The sequence below is a fragment of the Apiospora phragmitis genome, assembly GCF_038363925.1.
Source record: "Apiospora phragmitis strain CBS 135458 chromosome Unknown utg000006l:1.0-5683423.0:1.0-5690449.0, whole genome shotgun sequence".
NCBI lineage: Eukaryota > Fungi > Ascomycota > Sordariomycetes > Amphisphaeriales > Apiosporaceae > Apiospora > Apiospora phragmitis.
The window spans coordinates 3,168,796-3,189,767 of NW_027117404.1; the positions used below are offsets into that span (position 1 = coordinate 3,168,796).

Sequence of the window (20,972 nt, forward strand, 5' to 3'; positions counted from 1 at the left end):
GAGACACATTGATCGTACATGACGCGCCGGGCCAGTTTCAACATGCCATCAGTGCTCAGGCGGGGGCAAAGGGCCTGATTTTTGTTTACTATTCTGATTCTGATGCGACAGGCACCAACTCGGCGGTGCGCCTACCTCCTTATCTCAGCGGCGCAGAGGCGAAACATCTCCTTCCTCGGGATGTTCGCGCATTTGTTGGGCTCGCCAACGGCGTCCATCAAGCATCCGCGAACGAGCAAACGCTTATTCGCGTTCTTCCCGGCATGTACGCATAACGACGGCGGAGTCTCTGTTTTCTGTCGAAGCAAGCCCTCCTACATCCTCGTCAAGCCAGCGTGTACCGAGAGACCTGCTACGGAGGGCTTTACACTGTACGCAAGATAAGGTGTCGCGAAACCAGTTCTCAACGACTCCTACTGCTCTGGAAGCGCTCCTAGAGCAGCAGGTATCAGATGGCCCCTCCACGATTATCGAATGGAACGCGACCACCAGGCACCTTGCTCAGGCTTCTAGACTCGAATCCGGATCCGTGTTTAAAGGTGACAAGACCTACTGGTTGGTAGGACTCTCGGGCGCTTTGGGGATCTCGCTCTGTGACTGGATGATCAACCACGGAGCGCGACATATTATAATCACCAGCCGCAACCCCCAGATCGTACATGAATGGATAGTTAGCCACGAACGAAATGGTGTGGAAGTCACGATAATGCCATGGTAAGATATATATCTATACCCATCGTTGCCATAGCTGCTTCCTCTGGTGTTGTGTTAACAACTGCTACAGCGACGTGACCGATGAGCCGTGCCTCCGTTCTGTATACAAGACTATCTGTGACACGCACCCGCCTATTATCGGCGTTGTCAACGGCGCCATGGTCCTCCGCGACGTGTCCATCCTGAACATGTCGTACGAGCAGTTCACGGCGGCTACGCGGCCGAAAGTGCTGGGCAGCGTGCACCTGGACCACATATTCGGCTGCGAGCAAGCCCAACTCGACTTCTTCATCCTGCTTTCATCCATGAATTGCGTCGTGGGTACTCGTGGGCAAGCCAATTATGCAGCGGCCAACATATTCATGTGCGCCCTGGCGGCGGGCCGGCGCACACGCGGCCTCGCAGCCTGCGCCTTGAATGTCGGCACTATAATGGGTGTCGGCTACATGGAACGGGAAGCAAGCAAGGCGCTCGACCTCACCATGCGAGAAGCGGCCTTGATACCCCTGTCCGAAACCGATTTCCATCGAATATTCGCGGCCGGTGTCGAGGCGGGTCGTCCAGGTGCCGCGGATGGACCTGTCGTCTCAACTGGACTGTCAGAGATAACCGCGAATGCCGAAGTGCATCCGAGGTGGTGCGAAGACCCCAAGTTTCTGCATTTCGTCAGCCATCGAATGGTGGGATCCGGGGTCGAGAAGCCAAAGCAGACCTCTTCAGTATCTATAGCAGATAAGTTGGGGGAATGTAGGACGGAGGGTCAACTTCTAGATGTTATCCAAGGTATGAAAACCCAAGCCCGGCGCCAATCAATTTAGCCCCTTTCTAATGTGGTCTTTTGCTCTTCAGAATCCTTTGCGGCACAACTTCGAAATTCCCTACAGATGACTACATCCGACAAGGATCTTATGGGTATGCGCAGCAATGAAATAGGTTTGGACTCCTTGATTGCGGTAGATGTGAGATCTTGGTTCTTGAAGAACTTTCATGTCAGCATCCCAGTACTCAAGATCGTGTGTCACGACACGATGGCCAATCTCGCCAAACATGTCTCTGAAGACGTTCCGGCTGAGCTGACGCCTCAGCTACACATGGCAGAAACACACAACGAGGGTAGTTCTGATTCTTCCAAGTCGATGCTGACGCCATCGAGTGACGGGCCTGTTGCGCTGACCGGGATACCTGGCACACACGGCTCGCTTGCCGGTTTGACAGCGGAGTCGTCTATTAATATTCCTACGACCGTGGAAGCATTATCTATGGGTGTATCCACTGATGAAGGCAAGGATGTCGACCCAGTAACCACGGTTGACTACCAAGCGGAATGCGAACTGCCGCCAGACTTTGAAGCACTCGCCGCCCAGGGCGACCGCTTACCCTCCCCAAAGTCATCCCCCGAGACGATCCTTCTCACTGGCGTCAGCGGCCTGCTTGGACGTCACCTCTTAGACTACCTACTGTGCGAGGCAACAACTGTGCGACAAATCATCTGCATCGCGGTGCGGCGGCTTCCCCAGCGCCTTGCAGCGGGACAGCTGCCCCTGGACGAGAGGGTCTCCTACTTCGCCGGCGACCTGAGCGCGCCCCAGCTGGGGCTGACTGAGGCGGACGCGGCCGCCATCTTCGACAGCGTCGATGCCGTTATCCACAACGGCGCCGACGCGTCGCACGTCAAGTACTACCAGGGGCTCCGGGGCGCCAACGTGGACTCGACGCGCTGGCTCGCGCGCCTTTGCCTGAGGCGCCGCATTCCACTGCACTACGTGTCCTCGGTCATCGTGTCGTTGGTATCACCCTTGAAGGATAATGTTCTGGTGCCCTATTCGGTGCCCACTCAACAACAGCACAACACACTAAAAGCCCCCCCGCTCGACGGCTCGCATGGGTACATGGCCTCCAAGTGGGTAAACGAGCGCTTCCTTGAGCGCGTCAGTGCACGCTGCGACCTGCCCGTTTGCATACACCGCCCGTCGACCCTGATCCGCGAGGGAGACGACGCGCGCGGCGGCGCGGCGGCGATGGACTGGGGCCACGGCCTGCTTCATTATGCGCAGTGCCTGCGCGCGGCTGCCTGGACTTCGTCACGGTCCGAGGCGCCGTTCGCGACATCGTGCGCCGCGTGCTCGTGGGCGGCGGCGGCGGCGACATTGCCGACATTAGCTACTCTCACCAGGTGGGCAATCTGGTCCTGCCCCTCGATGATACCGAGGCGATGAAGACGGCGCTGGCTTCGCACGGCGACCGCGAAGGCAACGGCGATAGCGGCCGAAATACGCCCTACGCCGAAGTTCCAAGGCAGGATAGGGCGGCCCTCGCGGTCGCGGTGGGTATGCACCCGGCCGTAGCTGCACTCCTCGAAGCCATGGACGTCCCTGGCGCCCGATACCCGAGGGGTACTTGTAATATAGTTTCTCTCTATAAAAAGCAAATGTTAACCCCATCTCATATTCACATAAGGCTCCAAGCAGTGTGCTATTAATTTCCTGTACTCATTCTCATCAAGAGCTCAAAGACACTTGCTTTCCCACCCAGACCCCCAATACACGCGGCTCGACCTGAAACGACTACATAAGCTTGATTCTCGTGCTTGCTTGCGTTGATTGAGCATTCTGAGAATGTCGTACCCTCGTGTCCCTGAGTTCGGTCCAAGAGGGGTAAATATAAAGGGGGAAACCCTAAAATCAGTTTTGTCACACCTGTCCTTGTGAACCGCCGTCAATGTGTATCTACGGCCAATGAATTCAAATATTCACTCCAATTCCCTTTATACACATATGAACGATCACATTGACGATATACGTCTATAGGGGCATCTCAATCATTTGCGGAGAGCCACATAACGTTACTTGGCCTGACGCGAAGAAGTTCCCGCGTCAGAGTCAATGCGGCGAAGTAGCCTGGAAACCGCCCCCCACCGCATTGGCACAAACATCGTACAATACTTAACCAACATGAGGCCGAGTCACGCCTGCCATCTCGAGTCCGATAACGCTGAATGGAGAAATCTTACCAGGAAGGAAGCGATGCTTTTACTCTCTTGCCTGGTATCTGCGGTTATGCAGCATCCACTGGCTGTGTAAGGCCTTCGGCCCTTGAAGTCGGCCAGAGGACGCCGGTTGGCTCAGAGCAACCAGATCCACCAGTCCACCAGGGAATATAAAACCACGCCTTCATTAGCTGTATTCCTTTCTTCGTTCCCTGCAGAAATACTCAAGCAATATTACCAATTACGCCAAGCCCCGCCATTCGCCAACATGGAACAGGAGTATGACCTCCTCATCCTCACGGGTGCGACACCATCCATGCACCAGTACTTGCCCGCACTCAGGCAGGCTTTGACCAAGATTATCTCCGTCTCTTGTCTCACAGATGCCTTCTCGCGTATCGGCATCATGGCCTACAGGGACTGCGAACAAGTATTGACGGAATGGTCAGGGTGGCACAACTGTCACGACGATAACAAGAAGGGCGGCGACGTCACCCGGGAAGACCTAATAGCCTTCGCAAAAGGCTTGAGCCTCGGCGGAGGCTTGGAATCCGACGAATGGGTCAAGACAGGGGCCGCACATGCCTATTCGGTCATGCGCCCGGAGGCTATCACGCTGATTGTGCTGTACGCGGACGCTCCGCCGCACATGATATGGCATGACGGATCCAACGTGCCATTAGAGCAGCAAAACCTCAAAGGCGAAGCTTTCGGAGTCGGAAATTACTTTGCCGATTGGGTATCTGCCTGCCGAACCCTCAGTGGCAAAACGCATGCTCCCAAGTATGAAGAACCAGTACGTTCCCAAGTGTTCTGCCTCATTGACAACAGCAGGATCGCTACTGTTGCCCCGTATGCCTACCTATCTCACTCCACTGGCGGTTTTTGCTTCTGGATGCGCCAAGCTACCTCATCGGCCATGATCGCATCTCTCACTATGGACTTTATCCTTACCTGGATGGGCGCTGGACAACAAGGAGCAGCGGTGCCCGATTCCGATGGTGCAACTGCCCGTCTGGTCCGGTATATAAACGTCGATGACTTTGACCGCGCAACGAGGCGGACGAACGTATCAGCAAGTACATGCCGGCCACGTCCCATCCTGGTTACATGGTAGCTTCCAGTGGTAACATTGACCTTGTCGATGTCAAAGACCGTCCTATGAAGCAACTAATTCAACCACGAGCAACTCCAATCTCAGACCTTTCCAAGCGATATACCCAAAATCGAGGCTACGCGAAACTTGTAGTAAAGCATCTGCGCAAGATCGTTGACGAGGACATTACTTCAATCACCGTCAATCCGGTTTTTGGGGGCCTGTGGCATGCCGTTTGCAACGATCCGGATAATCCTTCACGGAACCAGCTACTTGGGCGATTCATCGCAGGTATCCAGGGGATTATAAACAAGGATGATAAGGAGAGAGCCGCTGCTTGGCTGGATGAATCGTACAGTTTCTCGGTCGAGATCGAAGAGATCATTCGAGAGGTCGCTGAGGAAGATCGCTTTCCCTGCGTATTCCTGGACCCGAAGCAAGTGTGGACAGCTGGCACAGACCAGACAGACCACGGGGACCACGATTCAGACGTGGAGATGGCCACCTTGACCAGGGCAGACCTGCTCGAGATTGGAAGGTCGTGCCACCCCAAGGTTCTGCGTCGCCTGGGCCGGGTGTTGACAAGATTGAGCTACGTGACAAGTGCAGACGAGATGCCTGAACACATCAGAACCATGCCTGAGAGTGAGCTCATAAGGATACCACTAGCACTCGCAAAGGACAGGCACCAGAGGGTCTTCTGGAAGGCCCTTCTCCACCTCGTGGTCCCTGGCACAAAGCTTTCCGGGCGGCCGGCATGCGTCCTTGCTACGCTGAGTATTCGCATGGGCATAATGCCACTTCTTGGCGTAGCCGACCAAGAGATGTTAAGTTGGAAGGATTATTGGAACAATCTTGAAGGCCCCGAAACATGGAATACCGACTGCATGTCGCTGCTTCTGGATGCCAATGCAGACTTTGCCGAGCGCCACAGGAAAAGAGAGCCCGCGAACTCGGCGTATCCGACGCTGCTGAAGACCCCGGACCGGGAGCTTTTCGAGCGCCTAGTTGACTACAGTCTCCTCAAATTCAATATGGACAGCTCATTGACTGCACGAGTTGGATGGCATCCAGACAAATCTCGAGCGCCGGTGGGCCCGCTGGTTCTCTGCAAGGAATGTCACTTTCCAAGATCTGTTACAATCATGGCTCCGGGAGGGATCTGCGGGCTTTGCTTGAGTCCAGATGCAGATTACACCAGGAGACCTAAACCTGAGGTTCTATTGCTAAGTGTTTCACAAGAAGACGGACCTTCAACCGCGTCAACTTGGGTCGTGTGCTGCAACATCGGCTGCCTGGCCCAGTATGTCGTTTACGACTCGGAAGGACTAAGAGTGCGGGCCAAATGCCATTTCTGCCGCAGAGGCAAGAAATCAGAGCGCGCGCCAACGGTAGAGTGCAACAAGTGCCTCAGTCGCATCATCTGGCCAGACGAGTATAGAGCGGAGGATATGGAAATCGAGACTTATGAATGTCCAGCATGCGTGGGGGGTTACAAGACGATCGTGGAGGCCGAAACTACCCCGAGGCTGTTATGCGACGAGAATGGAATGAGCTAGCTGCTTCGGAACTCAGAATCCATGATAAAGCGACCGTTTGCGAATGAATCCATCTTCAGGACCGTCTCGGCCGCCGCCGCGTTGGAAGATTTCGCCGACAAAGTCGAAGTCCTACCTGGGTCGCACATAGAACCTCTGAAATTAGGCGGCAAGATGGTGAGAAACAACGAGGAGATCAAGGCTTGTCTTCGGAGCCGGATCAAGTCACGCAAAGCCGAAACTGGCACCTGTATTTTCTGCTTCGGAGTCTTTAAGAAGCAAGGCGCAGACTTGCGGCGTGCTTGTGGTCGATCCGGTTGCCTGGAGAAGATCTGCAATGGCTGTCACGCCGAGTGGTATAGTTCCAATAGCCCTGGTCGCCTCATCAACGTTGCGGCACTCACATGTCCGTTCTGTCGACGCCAGCCGTCTCCAACGGCAGCCCCATGGGAACTGGTGGCACTTGGCAACCTGAGAGAGGCCGTCCGGGAGTCTGGAGCGTGGGTCTACGCGTGGTGTGCAAGTTGCGGGCATGCGAAGCGGTTTGCCGAGCGGGCTTGCGCTAGGGGCGCCCCGGCGGCGGTGACAGGCTGGCGCTGCGAGGATTTGCCAGCCGGCCTTGGCTGCTGGCGTAATGTTCCGGCATTGCCCTGGCTGTGGTGTGGCCACGCAAAAGAAAGGCGGGTGCAACCACATGACCTGTCGCTGCGGCGCGGAATGGTGTTCCGTCTGTGGCGAGCTGGGCGAAGACGCTCAGGCAGTGTATGCTCACATGTTCCAGCGCCACGGCGGCTGGTTCGGAGTTGGCGGCGGCGGCGGTGGCGAGAACGATGAGTACAATAATGGTTTAGAGGACGATGGGTATTACCATAGGTACCGTAGGCACGCTAGGCCCCATCCGAATCCGGGGGATGAGCACGATGAATGGTTCAATGCATGAGTAGGTTGGCTATTTGCCCGACGGTGGGAATGTAGGGGGTTAGGCTTAGCTCATCCGACAGCTTTACTGTGTATTTTATGGCTAGCTACCAAGCGTTCACCCTTACAGAGAAAGTCCTTCAATGGATCTAATAATAGATAAGCGTCAAGGCAGAGCTATTAAAATGGTATCCTAAGAAGCCCGTGACGCATGATACGACTTGGCACTCTGGGTTGGTTCTCTGCCCGTTGAAACCGTCACGGGCAGTGGACGATCGGTCTTTCCCCGTCTCTTGCTTGCAAGGGCTTCAATTAAGCCCTCTTCGCTGTACTTGACCAAACCACGCTGTTCGGCACGATTCCCATTACCCAGTTATGACAGCATCTTCACGCTCAACGAAGCCCGCCCTCCACACTCCAATCCCTTTTGACGTTAATAGCCAAGATATCCACACCTCTGTCAGTGGTATCGCCATCAGAGCTGTTGATTTTCTTCGACGCAACGTCCGCAGTGTAACGATGAGGACCAGATTGGAACGGTGGTGTCGTGGTCAGCTGAGTGATGGAACAATCGTCTCGTAATTGATTGAATTTCCTAGTGCTTTTCTGCCCGATTGTCTGAAGACTCTTCACGCCTCCCGTACCAAAGCTTTCCTCGGTACACATGTGAGAGTCATTGGCTCCGAGCAAGGGGCGTAGGAGAGGAACGCATGCTAGTGTTATGCCCACTGTGTCGTTACGATTCAGTAGCCGGTCGGCAACATATCCCCAGCAACTCTTCCATGTCAAGCGATGGCAGCACCAGAGACTTGCCACCGGCTAGGTGACTATATAGAAGAGAGAAAGAGCGAGTTGGAGAACTTACAGCAAGGTTCCAACGCACTCCACATGATTGGCAACGTGACAGTGTAGGTAACATCGGTCATGTCCACCTCGAGGAGAGAATGAAGCCGCAACGCACTGATGATTACCACTCTATAGATTGCCGTAGTGTCAGCAAGTCGAGTTCTATCTTACCAACAGGGGCCTTGACATGGCAGAGCGAGAAGTGCGAAGTGTACTCACCCCAGGCCCATTCCAAATGTTAACATCAGGACCACCTTCTTGTATAGCACCATCTGCAGTCGGTATAAGACGGGCATCGGCAGTAAAAGCACCACCAGATCCGTGACGATGTTGAGTATGCCGTGGCTAAGCCACAGTTTGACTGGATCACCGCAGTGTCCACCGGTAATTGTCTGGTCCCGATTGAACGCTACAGGCTGGCAGATGGCTAGACTGCCTACAACAACGAGGATGACCCTGCAAAGGGGGAGAGGGTTTAGTAATAGTGAGGCACATCGTGGTTGGGGGTACTGACCAGAGCAAGATCACTGCAGAAGTGGCCCACGCGACTATGGCGAAAAAGCGAAGGGTGCAAATGCGGCAGTAAAGAACCAGGATGGATATCTTGGTGAATGCGAGGCTCGTTGCCCAAATGATCTGCTGTGCGAGAATCATCTACAGGGGGAAAAGTAAGTCGTTATCGGTGTCATGTCGTAAGCTCCTTGGCCTTACCTTGAGGAAAGTAGTCGGTCCCGACACGATTCCGAACCGTTCAGTTAACTCTTGGACGTGCCATCCTGCTCCGCCAACGAGGACACCTTAGGACCTCCGTAAGCTTCTCGAGAGTCACGAACAGGAGAGAGGTCTAGGGAAGCCACGGAGGGTTCGACTTACAAGCAACGTTGAGGCCTTGGTAGCCCATAACGTTGATCTAGCACGCGAAGGATGAGCTCCAGTGTTGGGAGTGCCCCCCTCTTGGGATATGGATTGACGTACCAGAGCAACAAGAATGAGATAGTCGCTTAAATCCAGCTCGCGACCAGACTTGCGCCGGTCAATGAGACGCAAGGCGACGAAGAGCGTGGGTAGAAGGCTAAAGACAATGGCACAGGCAAACAGTGCCCGTTGCTCGTGGCGTTCAATGGGCAAGAGAAACACCATATCGTATGCGGATACCCGGCTTTTCTCACTACGGTTCAAGGCTGGAGTTGGCCCATGTAGAGAACGAGAGACGCAACAAGCCAAATAGCACGAAGATATCTACAATATTTCGCCAGCTATGTAGATGATTGAAGCAGCTTGCCAGTTGGACGGAGTAAATCAATATATAGTATTGACACCTCACTAGGAGGCAGGCCGGATCTCATCTATTCCTCCGTTTGGTGTAATACTAGATCCATCCACCGAGCAGAACCGAAAATGTTACCAGACAGATTACCAACTATCCCAAGCCCTGGGATCAGTGAAGATCTCGCCTGTTTAGACGCATTATCATCTGCCACAAGCACAGCCAACATGTCCGGCTCTAGGATAGTTGGCACACCGAGTTTGGCGACCAACGGCAACAACCCTATGTTTGCAAAAGTCGCCCGAGGGAAAAGGGAGGCCTTGCGGCCCGATTCTGACACAGGCACGCAGGTATGCCTGTGGCCATTGATTTGGTCTTACGGGTCTAAAGTCTTATCGTCTCACGTCGAGCCGACGGGGTTACCCTCTTCTAGCATTTCATCCAACCGGAATTGCGGTTGACAGGGCGGTTTACGTCGTTGGTTGTTGGTGCATGACATGCGAAAGACCCCCTTGCATCCTCCTGGTTTGATAGCAGGCAGCCTGGGATTCATTGTTGTGAGTGGACTGGACTACCACCACTGGCCGCTTCCCCAGCCCCTATCCACATTTATAGGCGCGGGCACTCAGGTTGATAGACATAGCCGTGGTTTTGACTGTTGAACTAATACATTCATAGTCAATCTCCAGTTCCCGGGCCGAGCAGGATGGGGCCGAATACAACCATTGACGCTGACTTATCCTTTTTAAGATCCCTGGATAATGCAAATTGCAGTTGCTACTGGACGGTGATTGGCTACCGTCCCCTTGGGTTGCTACATACCTAAAGCCTTCAGCCAAAAGGCCCGTCTTGGCTCCAGAGCAGTTCGTGAGGGGTAAGGACAAGCTGACAAGGACGCTCCCGTATCTCATACACCATGCGAGGGCGGCCGTTGCCGTCCCGCAGCAAACAATCTCTTAAGTCGACAAACGTCTTCGGGCAGCAAGTCAATGCCAACAGCTGCTAACACTTTGGTTCCCCTCAACGTTTTCTCCAACATCAACCTGACCCAGTCTCACGACCTTCCGACCAGCTAGTAAGCATAGCTCGTTGGCGCAGACATGGCGTTGACGGGGAGTATGCAGCTCGACCATATGGTCCAGTACGCGCAGAACATGTCGTGGGGTTCTACATCGGCACATCTCGGGCTTCTCCTTGCGGCTACCCTCTTCTTGGTATCTGCGAGACGGCGCTACCTCTCGCCCATCAGCCACATACCTGGCCCCTTTCTTGCCTCGTTTTCGCGACTATGGCACTTACGCCAGATCTGGAGCGGCAAGCAGAACCTCAAGCTCATCGAGCAACACGACCGCCATGGTGAATCTGCTCGAATCCGCAACATATTAAGGCTTTTGCTGACAGTCATGGTACACTATTGCCAGGTCATTTCGTGCGGATGGCCCATAACGAAGTCAGCGTTAGCCATCCCAGTGCAATCAAAGCTTTGCTTCTAACTGCGCTTCCTAAAGTAGGTGGCTTTCCATTCGAGGGACTGCCGCAACGTCACTGACTCCATCTTCATAACAGGGTCAATGGTACGCCATGGTGGCATTTCCGGACTACAGATTCTACACGCCCTTTTCCTTGCTGGACCCCAAAGACAAGAACGAATGCAGCAAGTACTTGTCTGGAGGATACCTTATGCACAACGTCCTGAAGTCGGAGCCGGCCATGGACACCAGCATGCGCAAGTTCTTCGGGTGGATGAACCGGTTCGCCGACGAGAAGCGGCCAATGAACCTGGACGAGTTCTTCACCTTCGTCGCCTTCGACATCACGGGCGAGGTCGTCTTCTCCAAGCCCTTCGGCTTCATGGACAAGGGGAGGACGTCAATCACTCCATTGCCATGAACCTCGCCATGGAGGCCTACATCGCCTTCGTCGGCTACATGCAGTGGCTGCACGGGCTCTTCGCCAACCCCTTGGTCACGTGGCTCGGCATCCTGCCCATGGGCCACCTCTTCGACACCACCATGTCCGCGCTCGCCGAGCGCCGCAAGAACCCGGACGCCCGTGCCGACCTGGCCGCCCACTGGTTCAGGGGCCTCGAGAAGGCCGAGCAGGACGGCTCCACGCTGTTCAACCTCCGCTGCCTCCAGAGCTTTGCCACGGCCAACGTCGGCGCGGGGTCCGATACGGTCTCGGCCGGTCTGCAGAGCTTCGTGTACCACCTGCTCCGCCACCCGACGGGCTGGAAGCGCATCGCCGACGAGATTGCGGAGGCTCAAAAGCAAGGGAGGTGCCAAAACGACATCATCTCCTATGAAGACGCGACACAGCTTCCGTACCTGCAGGCGGCCATCAAGGAGGGTCTCCGCGCGTTCGCCCCGATAACGAGTAAGTCTCTTTTGTCTCGCTACTTGCCTAGCTACAAACCTGGCCCGCTGACTTGTCGTGATACCAGTGGGTTTGCCTCGAGTGGCTCCTAAAGGGGGCGTAACCATCGGCGACACGTTCTTCCCGGAAGGAGTCACGCTCAACGTCAGTCCCTCCATCATCCACACGTCCAAGGAGATCTGGGGGCCTGACGCTCGCGAGTTCAGCCCCGACCGCTGGCTGGAGCCCGACGCCGCCGCCAAGGAGAAGTACTTCATCCCGTGGGGGGTGGGTTACGCCTCTTGCCCCGGTCAGCACGTCGCGCGCATGCAGCTGTCCAAGATCGGGGCCACCATTGTGCGAGACTACGAGATTCGACAGGTGGTCCCCGGCGGAGTGGAAGTGGTCGGCTTGGTTCACTGCTGTACCCCACAGCTGGCCGGTCTACATTACCAAGCGAAAAACGCAGTGAGACAGGTCGAGAAGTGCAGTTATTAGCACGGCATTTGGCTAGTAGTAGATCGATAAGTTCGCAACCACGCAAATTGTATCGTTCGAAAGGGTCACTAATAAGAAATGGAAGTCGATGGCAACTGGTGTAGGATATAGGAAAGGAGGGAACCACGATGGGACGTGGGAAGACCTAGAAGACAAGCGGATGCCCCCGCATTGCCCTAGCAAGCACCCCCCCCCCCAGCTAAGTAAGTAGCCTAGCTCCCACAGTTGTACTGTAAAAATAGCCTGTGCGTCTCATTGAAACTCGCTAATGAATGCTGTTGCGTGCTGTATTTTGTAACTCAATTCGAGACATCCTCCTCGTTCCAATTACAATAATTATTTTATCCCCAGCTACTTCTTCTAAACTCGACCTGATCAAGCAGCATTAGCTGCTACTATCAGCTTGGGCTGTCCTCTAAACTGTTTTTGCCGTTTATTGAAACGGATCAGATCTAATCAGCTGGACACTCCACAGAGTATGCTGCTTGAGTGCCACCGTCACATTCCACCTCCTGCTGTAAGATCACTACCAGGAGGGCAGCATCTTCGTTCAGACCACGGCGATAATGATTGTGGAGTTTATGCCCGCTAGACAAACATCTCCATTTCCAATGAACAAAAAGCATAAGCTGCGGTTCCGAGAACACTGTTGAATAGTAGGGGCTGGCCGGTGTAGTACTGTACTCTAGGTTAGCCATCGCTAATGTAGATAATCAACTGCCGGTGCAACGGGCGACTCACATCGTATGAAGCAGTCGAGTTCAGACTGCAGACCGAGACGGTTCCGTTATAGTCGAGAAAGCCCTTGTCGTTCTGGGTGACAAACGTGTCAGTCAAGTATCCGTGGGCGCGAACACCAACTACTTTTGCTTCCATCGCCAAGCCGGCATCCTTCAGATAACCCAGTCGTACTCCCTTGAGTAGGGCCGTGCAAAACATTGCGCTACCTGAGACGGCCTCTTATTCAGTCACCAGATCAAAATTTGGTCTGCTTGGAACTCATTGCTTACCGCTCGATTCGATGTAGTTCTTTGCGCGTCCTGGCTCGTTCATCACCTGCCACCAGGCCCCCGTGGCCGGGTCCACGGCCTTGAGCACGGCTCTTGCAATATCGTTATATTTTCTGAGCAGAGCGTCCCGTTCTTTGCACCCTGACCTTGGCAATAGCTCTACCGTGTCCACCAAGGCCATCATGAACCAGCCCAGACTGCGACCCCAGACGTACGGGCTCGCTCCGGTGATGCGATCAGCCCAGACAGCCGTCTTGGAGTCGTCGTATCCATGCACCAGAAGGCCAGACGATGCATTGTGGGTATGGTAATAGATCAGATCGATCTGGAATTGTATCTCATCCAGGGCCTTGCGCGCTTCCGGGTCCTTGCGGCCACCGGCGGTGTAGAGGGCGTAGAAGGGAGCCAAGGAGTATATGCCGTCCAGGTAGCTCCAATTTGGATAGACGAAGTACCAGAAGCCACCCTCGCCGTTGCGACGGTTGAGATCGATGCTTTGGCGCAGGGCCGCAGCTGCCGAGGAGAAGGTGGCGGTCTCGTTGGTCTTTGGTCCTTTGGACAAGGACAAGAGAGCATTGCCGTTCGAGAGGCGATCCAACGGGTAAGACAGAGCGTCGTGCGTGGCGTTGAGCATGAACGGGGCCACGGATGCAGCACTCTCGTGTAAGTAACCCCGGATCTGAGGCGCGAGCGGATCGTGGGGGTATCTCTCAAGAATGGCTGTGAATACCTTCTGGGTGAATCCCGCCTGCAGCGGTTCTGATGATCCTCCTTTGCCGGTCATTATGCCCTGCCCTCTGTTCATGATGCTCCGAGCCATCCATGTTGAGTATTTGACATCGGCGGCAACAGCGATCCCAGCGTCGAGGCACGCCAAAAAGGCAGCGAAGGCGCAAGTGTTGAGCTTCATGGCGAATGTCAAAGATGGTTTGCGAGAAAAGATCGGTTCAGGTCTCGGGCTGCCTTGATCTCATTTTTATGGTCGTCGTTTGTCAATTTGATCATGGAATTCAATGCTCGGGAAAGTACATGTAACTTCTTCCTTAATCGGACCAGACAATTTTGTTGGTCACCAACCGTCAGCAGTAGCAACCCCCGCCCCTCCTAGAGCTGGAAATTGCTAACAACAACAATCACCAATTCGCTGGGGATCTGCGCTGGCATAACCCTGTCGTCATCTTGGCCCACGGCAAACAAAGGCAAGAAGCCGATAGTAGTCTGCCTACTGCCTATATGTATGTATATCCCATCTGTTGGAATCAATGCTCAGCCCGATTTACCCAGTTGCGCAAGCCGAAATAAATGCTGTTTGTCCACCAGACAACTGACTTGGGAAAAGTTTGCCCAAGGACAGGAAGGAGCCGGCAGTGCTGGGAAACGCTATCAATATCAATTCCTCGACGGACCCCCTTACATCCTGCAGTACGCAGGCATATGCAAGGGCCGATGAAGTCGAGACAATCGACCACCCTTGAGATCATTCATGCAGGGGGGCTGTCAGAATAGAACCAAGCTTTAGACGAGAGAACTTAATAAGAGAGGATGCGCATCGGCCCGCCCTTCGGATGGAAACCTATTCTTATCACAGCATCTCATCTCAAGTTACCACACGCGGAGCTGGAGAAATAGGTACACTCGGAGCCAAAGAGGGGGGCTCGGGTGACGAACCAATGTAACACAACATATCACAGACATGATGCCTTGCAGCTCTCACGTCAGAGCGAGGAGTAGAGAGGCTCGCACTCACGCCGCGGCAAGCAAGTTCTTGTTTATCAACCTCACTCTACCTCCCTTACTCCTTTTAATCAATCGGCAACATCACATCCAAGCCCACCCGGTCAGGCAGCGGCTTCTAGGCTCAAATCCGCCGGCTACGACGCCCATATATATAAGCACTCGGGATTTCCGACGAGGCTGGCCATGTAGATCAAAGACCCTGCAATAACAGCCGCAGCTATGCCCGGATACCGCGGCAAACTCATTGGCGCCACGTCGACGTTTCTAGTCGTCGATGCCGCCGCCTTGGCAGCCCGCATCTACGTGCGCGCAAGGATGCTAGGTCGGAACGCGTTCGGCCTGGACGACCTCGTCCTCTGTTTGACTTATATAGGCTTCGTTATCGCAAGCGCCATGGAATTTACTTCGATGGCATACGGGTTCGCGGCCGAGGAGAAGCGGCCGTACTACGACAAAGCCAAATCCACCCAGGTAGGCTCTATACGCAAACTCCGGATGATCTCGGACTGATTCAACAAATCCCTAACACAACGTGCAGTTCTACTACGCAAACCAGTTGATGGTCTACATCTCGTCTGGCCTCGTCAAGTTCGCCGTCGCGCTGGTCCTGCTCCGCATCGCCAGGACGAAGCGCATGCGGTGGCTGCTTCTGGGGTCCATGGTCGTCGTCGCGATCTGGACTGTTGTCATGACGCTGTACTCGTCCTGGCTGTGCGCCACCAAAGGTTCCAGCAACTATGCTGGATCAACGACGTGCTCGAACGTGGGCTACTTCCGCACCAGCACGAACATACTTATCGACTACTTCTACGCCTTCTTGCCGATATACATGCTCTGGGACGTTCAGATGAGTCTCAAGATGAAGGCATCGGTGTTGCTGCTACTTGGCCTGGGCGCCTTGTAAGTTTACAGCTGTCGATTCCGTTCGGGGATGTCCACTTGAACACAATGATTACTGATAACTCGGCGCTGAAGTGCGAGTGCTGCTACTATCGTCAAGCTCGTCGTCATCATACAGCTCGTCCATGCAACAGCAACAGAAGCTGATGACCTACACTACGACCTTCTGCTGTGGGCGGATATCGAGCTGGGTCTTGCCATCCTTGCCGTATCGGCGGCGGCGCTACGGCCTCTCCTGAAGTATCTACACGTACCTTGGACCTATGGAAGCCGAAGCAGTCCCAGCCAAGATGGCATATATCACGAACTGGAGCCTCGATAGCGGCAAACGAGAGCATACCACCACAATTGCTGCTTTTCTTACAGGTCAACAGCGATAGACCTCCCAAAGGGCGCAAGGACGGAGATTACTTGGCATTCCATGACTATTTTTGGCGTTACTCCTGACTAAGACTCCCAGGGGCATCTGGCTCTCCTGTTTTTGGATACAATGTAATAATTACTTGGTCCCGGGAGCACCCGTACGTCTTGTAACACCCGAGACATACTGCGGAAATGTGTGCAGGCTAACTGGGAACATAAAAGTAGTTCGCAGTCCTAGTAAGGGATTTCACTCTGAAAGAGTTGCAGCACATTGGAGCTCATAAACAGGCCGCTTCTATGTCCAACTGATATTTCAGTTAAACAAGTATAGGGTTACCCATAGTCGGGCCATGCTATTGTCTTAATATCTGAAAGACCTTGTTACGAGACCGAAGCTTTGTTTTCTGTACTCGCTCCATGTATTGGATACAAAGCAATTCATGTAACCCTTACCAATGGGTATATAGATTTCAGGGACATGACGCATTTCTTGGGATTATTTTTCACATCAAAGAAACCGTCAACACCATGGCTTTCAGAAATACAACAAGCAATATGGGAAGTCCTACAGTCACATGCCTCTCTATAGCGCCCATGGGCCTCTCTCGGTGGCTAAAGGTGATGGTTGGCGAGCAACATATAGTGTATGTTGAGGTGGAAGATGGCGCGCTTCCTCGAGGCTGGCAGATGAGCGGCACCTCCAACAGGCCAATTTTAACCTTGCCGCCCTTTCCACCCGAATGGGCAGGGTCGTCCAACTACATGAGGATTGAGAAGTCTTCCATGACGAATCAACCTGCTTGGGTACGATGTGAGCCTGTGCAATTCAACCCAAGGGACATTGACGTATACCATGACCGGCACTTTGACTATACCTCCATCCAAAAGATTTCACGAGTTGTCCCCAATCCACCACTGAGATTGGAGGATCGGTTATGGATCGTCAGAGTCCTGATCTTTGGCCGACGGGTGGATGCCTTCATGAAAGTCTGTGACTTTCCGGCCGGTATCGCCGAGATGGACGATTGTAACAGCGCGGGGTGGGCAGCCAAGATGACGCAGCAAGAGATTCTTATGCATCAGCAAGCCGCCGCCGGCGCGCCGTCGATCGTGCCTGCGTTCCTGGGACTTGTGACGGAGCCCTCGCGCGGGGTCATTGGGTTCTTGAGCCAGTTCATTGACAATGCCGTCACCCTCGACAGCGTCCCCCACGTCAACTCGACGCTGAACGACATGGTCCGGCGCGCCGTCGAGAAGCTGCACAACGAGGCGCGCGTGGCCCATAACGACCTGCACAAAGAGAACATGCTCGTCAAGAGGGACGGTTCGGGGGTCTTCATCATCGACTTCGAGCACGCCGTGGACTTGCGTGTCCGGGGTCTGGACCTGGCTAGCAGTATTGCCTCGGACAATCTCATATGGACAAGATTCTCGGGTTTGCTAACTCCATAAGGTATTACTGTTATAACGGGTAGCTGAAGGTAAGTAATACAGGATGTTGTGTGGGGGCTAAGTTGAGTGTTTCGGAATATATAGAGTAATAGCAAGGTAAGGTAATAAACGAACTATGTCACAATTTGTATTTTTTTTACTAAAGAGCCATAAAAGCAGTACAGTAATACATTATTCTGCCTCATAGAGAGTTTTAGTGACCTGCATCCCCTGAAAGCCCTTTTGTCTGTTATGGATAACCAACCTTTTCTTGCTTAGTATGGAGAGGCTATAGGGTCCTTCCCGGCTGAAAGGAGACAAAGGCACAGCCGCCCAAAGGTCTTTCATCCCCGGTAGCAATGTTAATAGTTCCAGACCGCACACAAAGGAGTGGCAAAGAAGTATTGTTTCGTGTGTTGGTACAAGTACCGGCCTTGCTCCTCCGTCAATACAGTCTTGTATATCATCAATTCAGTTCAGCGCAGTCTGGCCTGGAGCCGCTTATTTGACAAACGCCCTATTCTTTTTTCCCCCCGAATTTCCATAACTGCTTTGAAACCCCATCCAGCTACACGTACGTTCTCTGCAGCTGCATATAGTCCCAACAACTTCTCACCATGGGGGGTCGTCGGAGCAGCGGCCACGGCAGCAACACCAATCCTTTCGCCAGTACGGCCAACAGCTACCGTCCCGAGTCCAAGGGCCACCAAAATGTGCCTCGGAAGAAGAAGGAGTGCAAATTCTGGAAAAGGGGCACATGCAGGTTTGGCGACAAATGCACATACGCACACCCCCGAAATCGCAAAGGAACATGCAACGCTGGGAAGCCGAAGAAGAAGAAGAAGAAGGAGTAGAAGAAGATGAGCCGGGGCAGTTCTACCAGCCAAATCGGCAGGGAAGGATCGGCAGGCCTTTCACTTCCCCGATTAACTCGTCTGAGCTGTTTATGCCACCACAGCCAAAACGGGGGATTCCTGGGGGTTTCGGCCCCATGCCTCCCCCGGCGGAGACGGAGACGTGCACATGTAAGTTATATCCCCTTTTTCCTATCCTTGCATGTCTTGTGAATAAAGGCACGCGGCAATCCATAGGATTGCTTGCATTCCTCCCGAGACATGCACTTCATTGCCCGAAACAATTATACTGACTTTTTCTTTTGCTAGGTGTATGTGCAATGTACACTTCGAAAGGAGATATCAACTAATTAACAAAATGCTGGTTGATATCTGGGCTGTTGGAGACATGAACAGTAGAAGGGCGTTAGAAGTTGCGATGGAAACACACAAAGTCCCATATTGTTATAATAAGAATGGAGCAATGCGTCTGCTGTAGAGAATGCTCAGACGGAGTATTGCGAGGCTGAAAGGTTGAGCTGATTATCTAGTTTCTTATACGAGCTGCGCTATAGTATGTGTATGTTTTGTTTGTTTCTAGAATCTTTATACATCCAACCCTTTCTTAGCTCCTATCGAATATTGGTTGTGTCAATAGTAGGGCTCGTCTCTTTACTATTCAGTCCAGGGCTTTGGTGAATGCAGGCTAGGGAAGTCTCGGCGAGCTTCAGTACGTCGAAGGGAACGTGGTCAACCGCCCGCCGTCGGACACAATGACCGTCCCGTTGCAGTAGGCGCCGGCCCGGGAGGCCAGGTACAGGATCGCGCCCGCCATGTCCTGCTCGTCGCCCGCACGCTCCAGCGGGATGTCCTTCTTGGCTGGCAGGCCGTCGCCCTGGCGCGCCATGATGGGGGCCGACATCTCGCTCGGGTAGAGGCCCGGGCAGATGACGTTGGCACGGATGTCGAAGGTCGGCAGGCTGACCGACAGCTGCTTCATGAGGTGCGTGCACGCCGCCTTAGACTGGCCGTACGCGAAGCCGCCCGTGTTGACTTTGTTGAAGCCCGCGATGCTGCTCGTGGCCACGACCTGCGACTTCGGCCACACGTTCCCCTGCTTGTTACCCGCGTCCAGCAGCGGCAGGAACGCCATCGTCGTGTACCACACGGCCGACGTGTTGACCACGAAGGTCTGCGTGAAGTCCTCCACGGGCACGCCGAAGTTCTCTTCGGCGAACTCGGCGACGCTCATGTCCGGACTGGCGCGCTTGGTCATGGGTCCGCCCACGCCTGAATTGCACACCAGCAGATTAGCGAAGCCGGTTTCCCGCGTGACTTGGTCCACGGCGGACTTCAGGCTCTCTTTGGATGTCACGTCGCACGTAAGAGGCACTACGACGGAAGGCTTGCCGATAGTCTTTGCTGCCTCCTGCAGGACGTCTGCACGTCTTCCTAGGATGTATACTTTGGCAGCTCCGTTCTCAGCCAAAGCTCTGGACATCATCAGACCGATGCCTGCTATGAGGTTAGCATCTGGATGTCAAAGTTGAACTTGACAGCAATGCATACCTGTCCCGCCGCCCGTCACCACCGCAACCATGCCATTGACGTTGAAGATATCGCCAGCAGCTACTGACGAACTGGCTGTTGCTTGAGAAGACATCGTTTCAGGGTTGTTGTTCAAGCTATCTCGAGATTAAGGTATAGTTTTTTCAGCTATAGTTGAAAGCCAGACAAGTTTTTCGGGTACGCCACCTACCTTTTAAAGGGTGCTTGAGATGTTTGCTTAGAAATACCGAGGTTCCACTTGACTTCAGATGGAGTATCCGACTACTTAGCATATATCCATAGTGTCATAGTCTCGGGTATCCCAGTCTTCCAGGTTGTCAAGTTTCAACAGCTTGAGGCGTTAACTTGATAGGGGATAGGTCGCCAAGTGGCACGGTGGTAACCTACATGTAGTGAGTTTGAGCAGGTTGGATGCTTCGTCTTCATCATCGAACGACCACCACTAAACTGTAAAAAGCCATTTCGGATTCGCAAAAATAGACATGGAACATAATGGAGCTTCCGAGTAGACGGCTTGCATCCGGCAGTGGTTGCTGGACTTGGTTCGAAGCATGTGTCTCTGCGTGCCCGAAGAGCTACATGTACAGGAACTGCGGCCACGCTACGATCCATGCTTGTAATTGTACCCCTCAGTGGAGTTGAATAACGACGAATATAGATGATTGCTGAACCTCTTGTAATGGTGTTTGATTGCAAATACTAATGATAGTGATATAAGAGTCTAGACGACAGTAAGCCCAACCTGGGACAACTTCAGGAGAAGGAAGTGGCCGAATATTGCAGACTGCAAGACACCAAAAGCAACTTTGTAGTTGTGATAAGCTTCGAGGCCCTCACTGAGTATGTAGCCTGGTTGGCCCACTTTAAAGTGCCATGGGCTTGGCAACGAGCGTCCAGGGTCGCCCTGATCT

At 53.7% G+C, this 20,972-nt stretch overlaps 11 protein-coding genes across 11 annotated transcripts; 8 read left to right on the top strand and 3 right to left on the bottom strand.

Moving 5' to 3' along the window:
• Positions 1-872: 872 nt before the first annotated feature.
• Positions 873-1,532, top strand: PG994_006242 (lovastatin nonaketide synthase; the record flags this gene model as incomplete). Its single annotated transcript, XM_066857651.1, has 1 exon — positions 873-1,532. The coding sequence occupies one exon, from the start codon at positions 873-875 to the stop codon at positions 1,530-1,532; it is 660 nt and encodes a 219-aa protein (XP_066716920.1).
• Positions 1,533-1,742: 210 nt separating this feature from the next.
• On the top strand, positions 1,743-2,930 carry PG994_006243 (type I iterative PKS; the record flags this gene model as incomplete). The annotated part of the gene is made up of 1 exon (XM_066857652.1): positions 1,743-2,930. One exon carries the CDS (start codon positions 1,743-1,745, stop codon positions 2,928-2,930), a length of 1,188 nt encoding a protein of 395 aa, XP_066716921.1.
• Positions 2,931-3,968: 1,038 nt separating this feature from the next.
• PG994_006244 (uncharacterized protein) lies at positions 3,969-6,355 on the top strand (the record flags this gene model as incomplete). The annotated part of the gene is made up of 2 exons (XM_066857653.1): positions 3,969-4,496; positions 4,760-6,355. 2 exons carry the CDS (start codon positions 3,969-3,971, stop codon positions 6,353-6,355), a joined length of 2,124 nt encoding a protein of 707 aa, XP_066716922.1.
• Positions 6,356-6,968: 613 nt separating this feature from the next.
• On the top strand, positions 6,969-7,274 carry PG994_006245 (uncharacterized protein; the record flags this gene model as incomplete). Its single annotated transcript, XM_066857654.1, has 1 exon — positions 6,969-7,274. One exon carries the CDS (start codon positions 6,969-6,971, stop codon positions 7,272-7,274), a length of 306 nt encoding a protein of 101 aa, XP_066716923.1.
• Positions 7,275-8,313: 1,039 nt separating this feature from the next.
• Positions 8,314-9,238, bottom strand: PG994_006246 (uncharacterized protein; the record flags this gene model as incomplete). The annotated part of the gene is made up of 5 exons (XM_066857655.1): positions 8,314-8,554; positions 8,613-8,752; positions 8,810-8,895; positions 8,972-9,008; positions 9,074-9,238. The coding sequence occupies 5 exons, from the start codon at positions 9,236-9,238 to the stop codon at positions 8,314-8,316; spliced, it is 669 nt and encodes a 222-aa protein (XP_066716924.1).
• Positions 9,239-10,465: 1,227 nt separating this feature from the next.
• Positions 10,466-12,218, top strand: PG994_006247 (benzoate 4-monooxygenase cytochrome P450; the record flags this gene model as incomplete). Its single annotated transcript, XM_066857656.1, has 5 exons — positions 10,466-10,721; positions 10,787-10,821; positions 10,932-11,189; positions 11,231-11,741; positions 11,809-12,218. 5 exons carry the CDS (start codon positions 10,466-10,468, stop codon positions 12,216-12,218), a joined length of 1,470 nt encoding a protein of 489 aa, XP_066716925.1.
• A 588-nt stretch (positions 12,219-12,806) lies between these two features.
• On the bottom strand, positions 12,807-14,138 carry PG994_006248 (uncharacterized protein; the record flags this gene model as incomplete). Its single annotated transcript, XM_066857657.1, has 3 exons — positions 12,807-12,896; positions 12,960-13,165; positions 13,229-14,138. 3 exons carry the CDS (start codon positions 14,136-14,138, stop codon positions 12,807-12,809), a joined length of 1,206 nt encoding a protein of 401 aa, XP_066716926.1.
• A 1,046-nt stretch (positions 14,139-15,184) lies between these two features.
• Positions 15,185-16,187, top strand: PG994_006249 (uncharacterized protein; the record flags this gene model as incomplete). The annotated part of the gene is made up of 3 exons (XM_066857658.1): positions 15,185-15,436; positions 15,504-15,865; positions 15,941-16,187. The coding sequence occupies 3 exons, from the start codon at positions 15,185-15,187 to the stop codon at positions 16,185-16,187; spliced, it is 861 nt and encodes a 286-aa protein (XP_066716927.1).
• A 1,022-nt stretch (positions 16,188-17,209) lies between these two features.
• PG994_006250 (uncharacterized protein) lies at positions 17,210-17,680 on the top strand (the record flags this gene model as incomplete). The annotated part of the gene is made up of 1 exon (XM_066857659.1): positions 17,210-17,680. The coding sequence occupies one exon, from the start codon at positions 17,210-17,212 to the stop codon at positions 17,678-17,680; it is 471 nt and encodes a 156-aa protein (XP_066716928.1).
• Positions 17,681-18,276: 596 nt separating this feature from the next.
• PG994_006251 (uncharacterized protein) lies at positions 18,277-18,513 on the top strand (the record flags this gene model as incomplete). Its single annotated transcript, XM_066857660.1, has 1 exon — positions 18,277-18,513. The coding sequence occupies one exon, from the start codon at positions 18,277-18,279 to the stop codon at positions 18,511-18,513; it is 237 nt and encodes a 78-aa protein (XP_066716929.1).
• A 706-nt stretch (positions 18,514-19,219) lies between these two features.
• On the bottom strand, positions 19,220-20,155 carry PG994_006252 (uncharacterized protein; the record flags this gene model as incomplete). The annotated part of the gene is made up of 2 exons (XM_066857661.1): positions 19,220-20,007; positions 20,062-20,155. The coding sequence occupies 2 exons, from the start codon at positions 20,153-20,155 to the stop codon at positions 19,220-19,222; spliced, it is 882 nt and encodes a 293-aa protein (XP_066716930.1).
• Between the last annotated feature and the right edge of the window lie 817 nt (positions 20,156-20,972).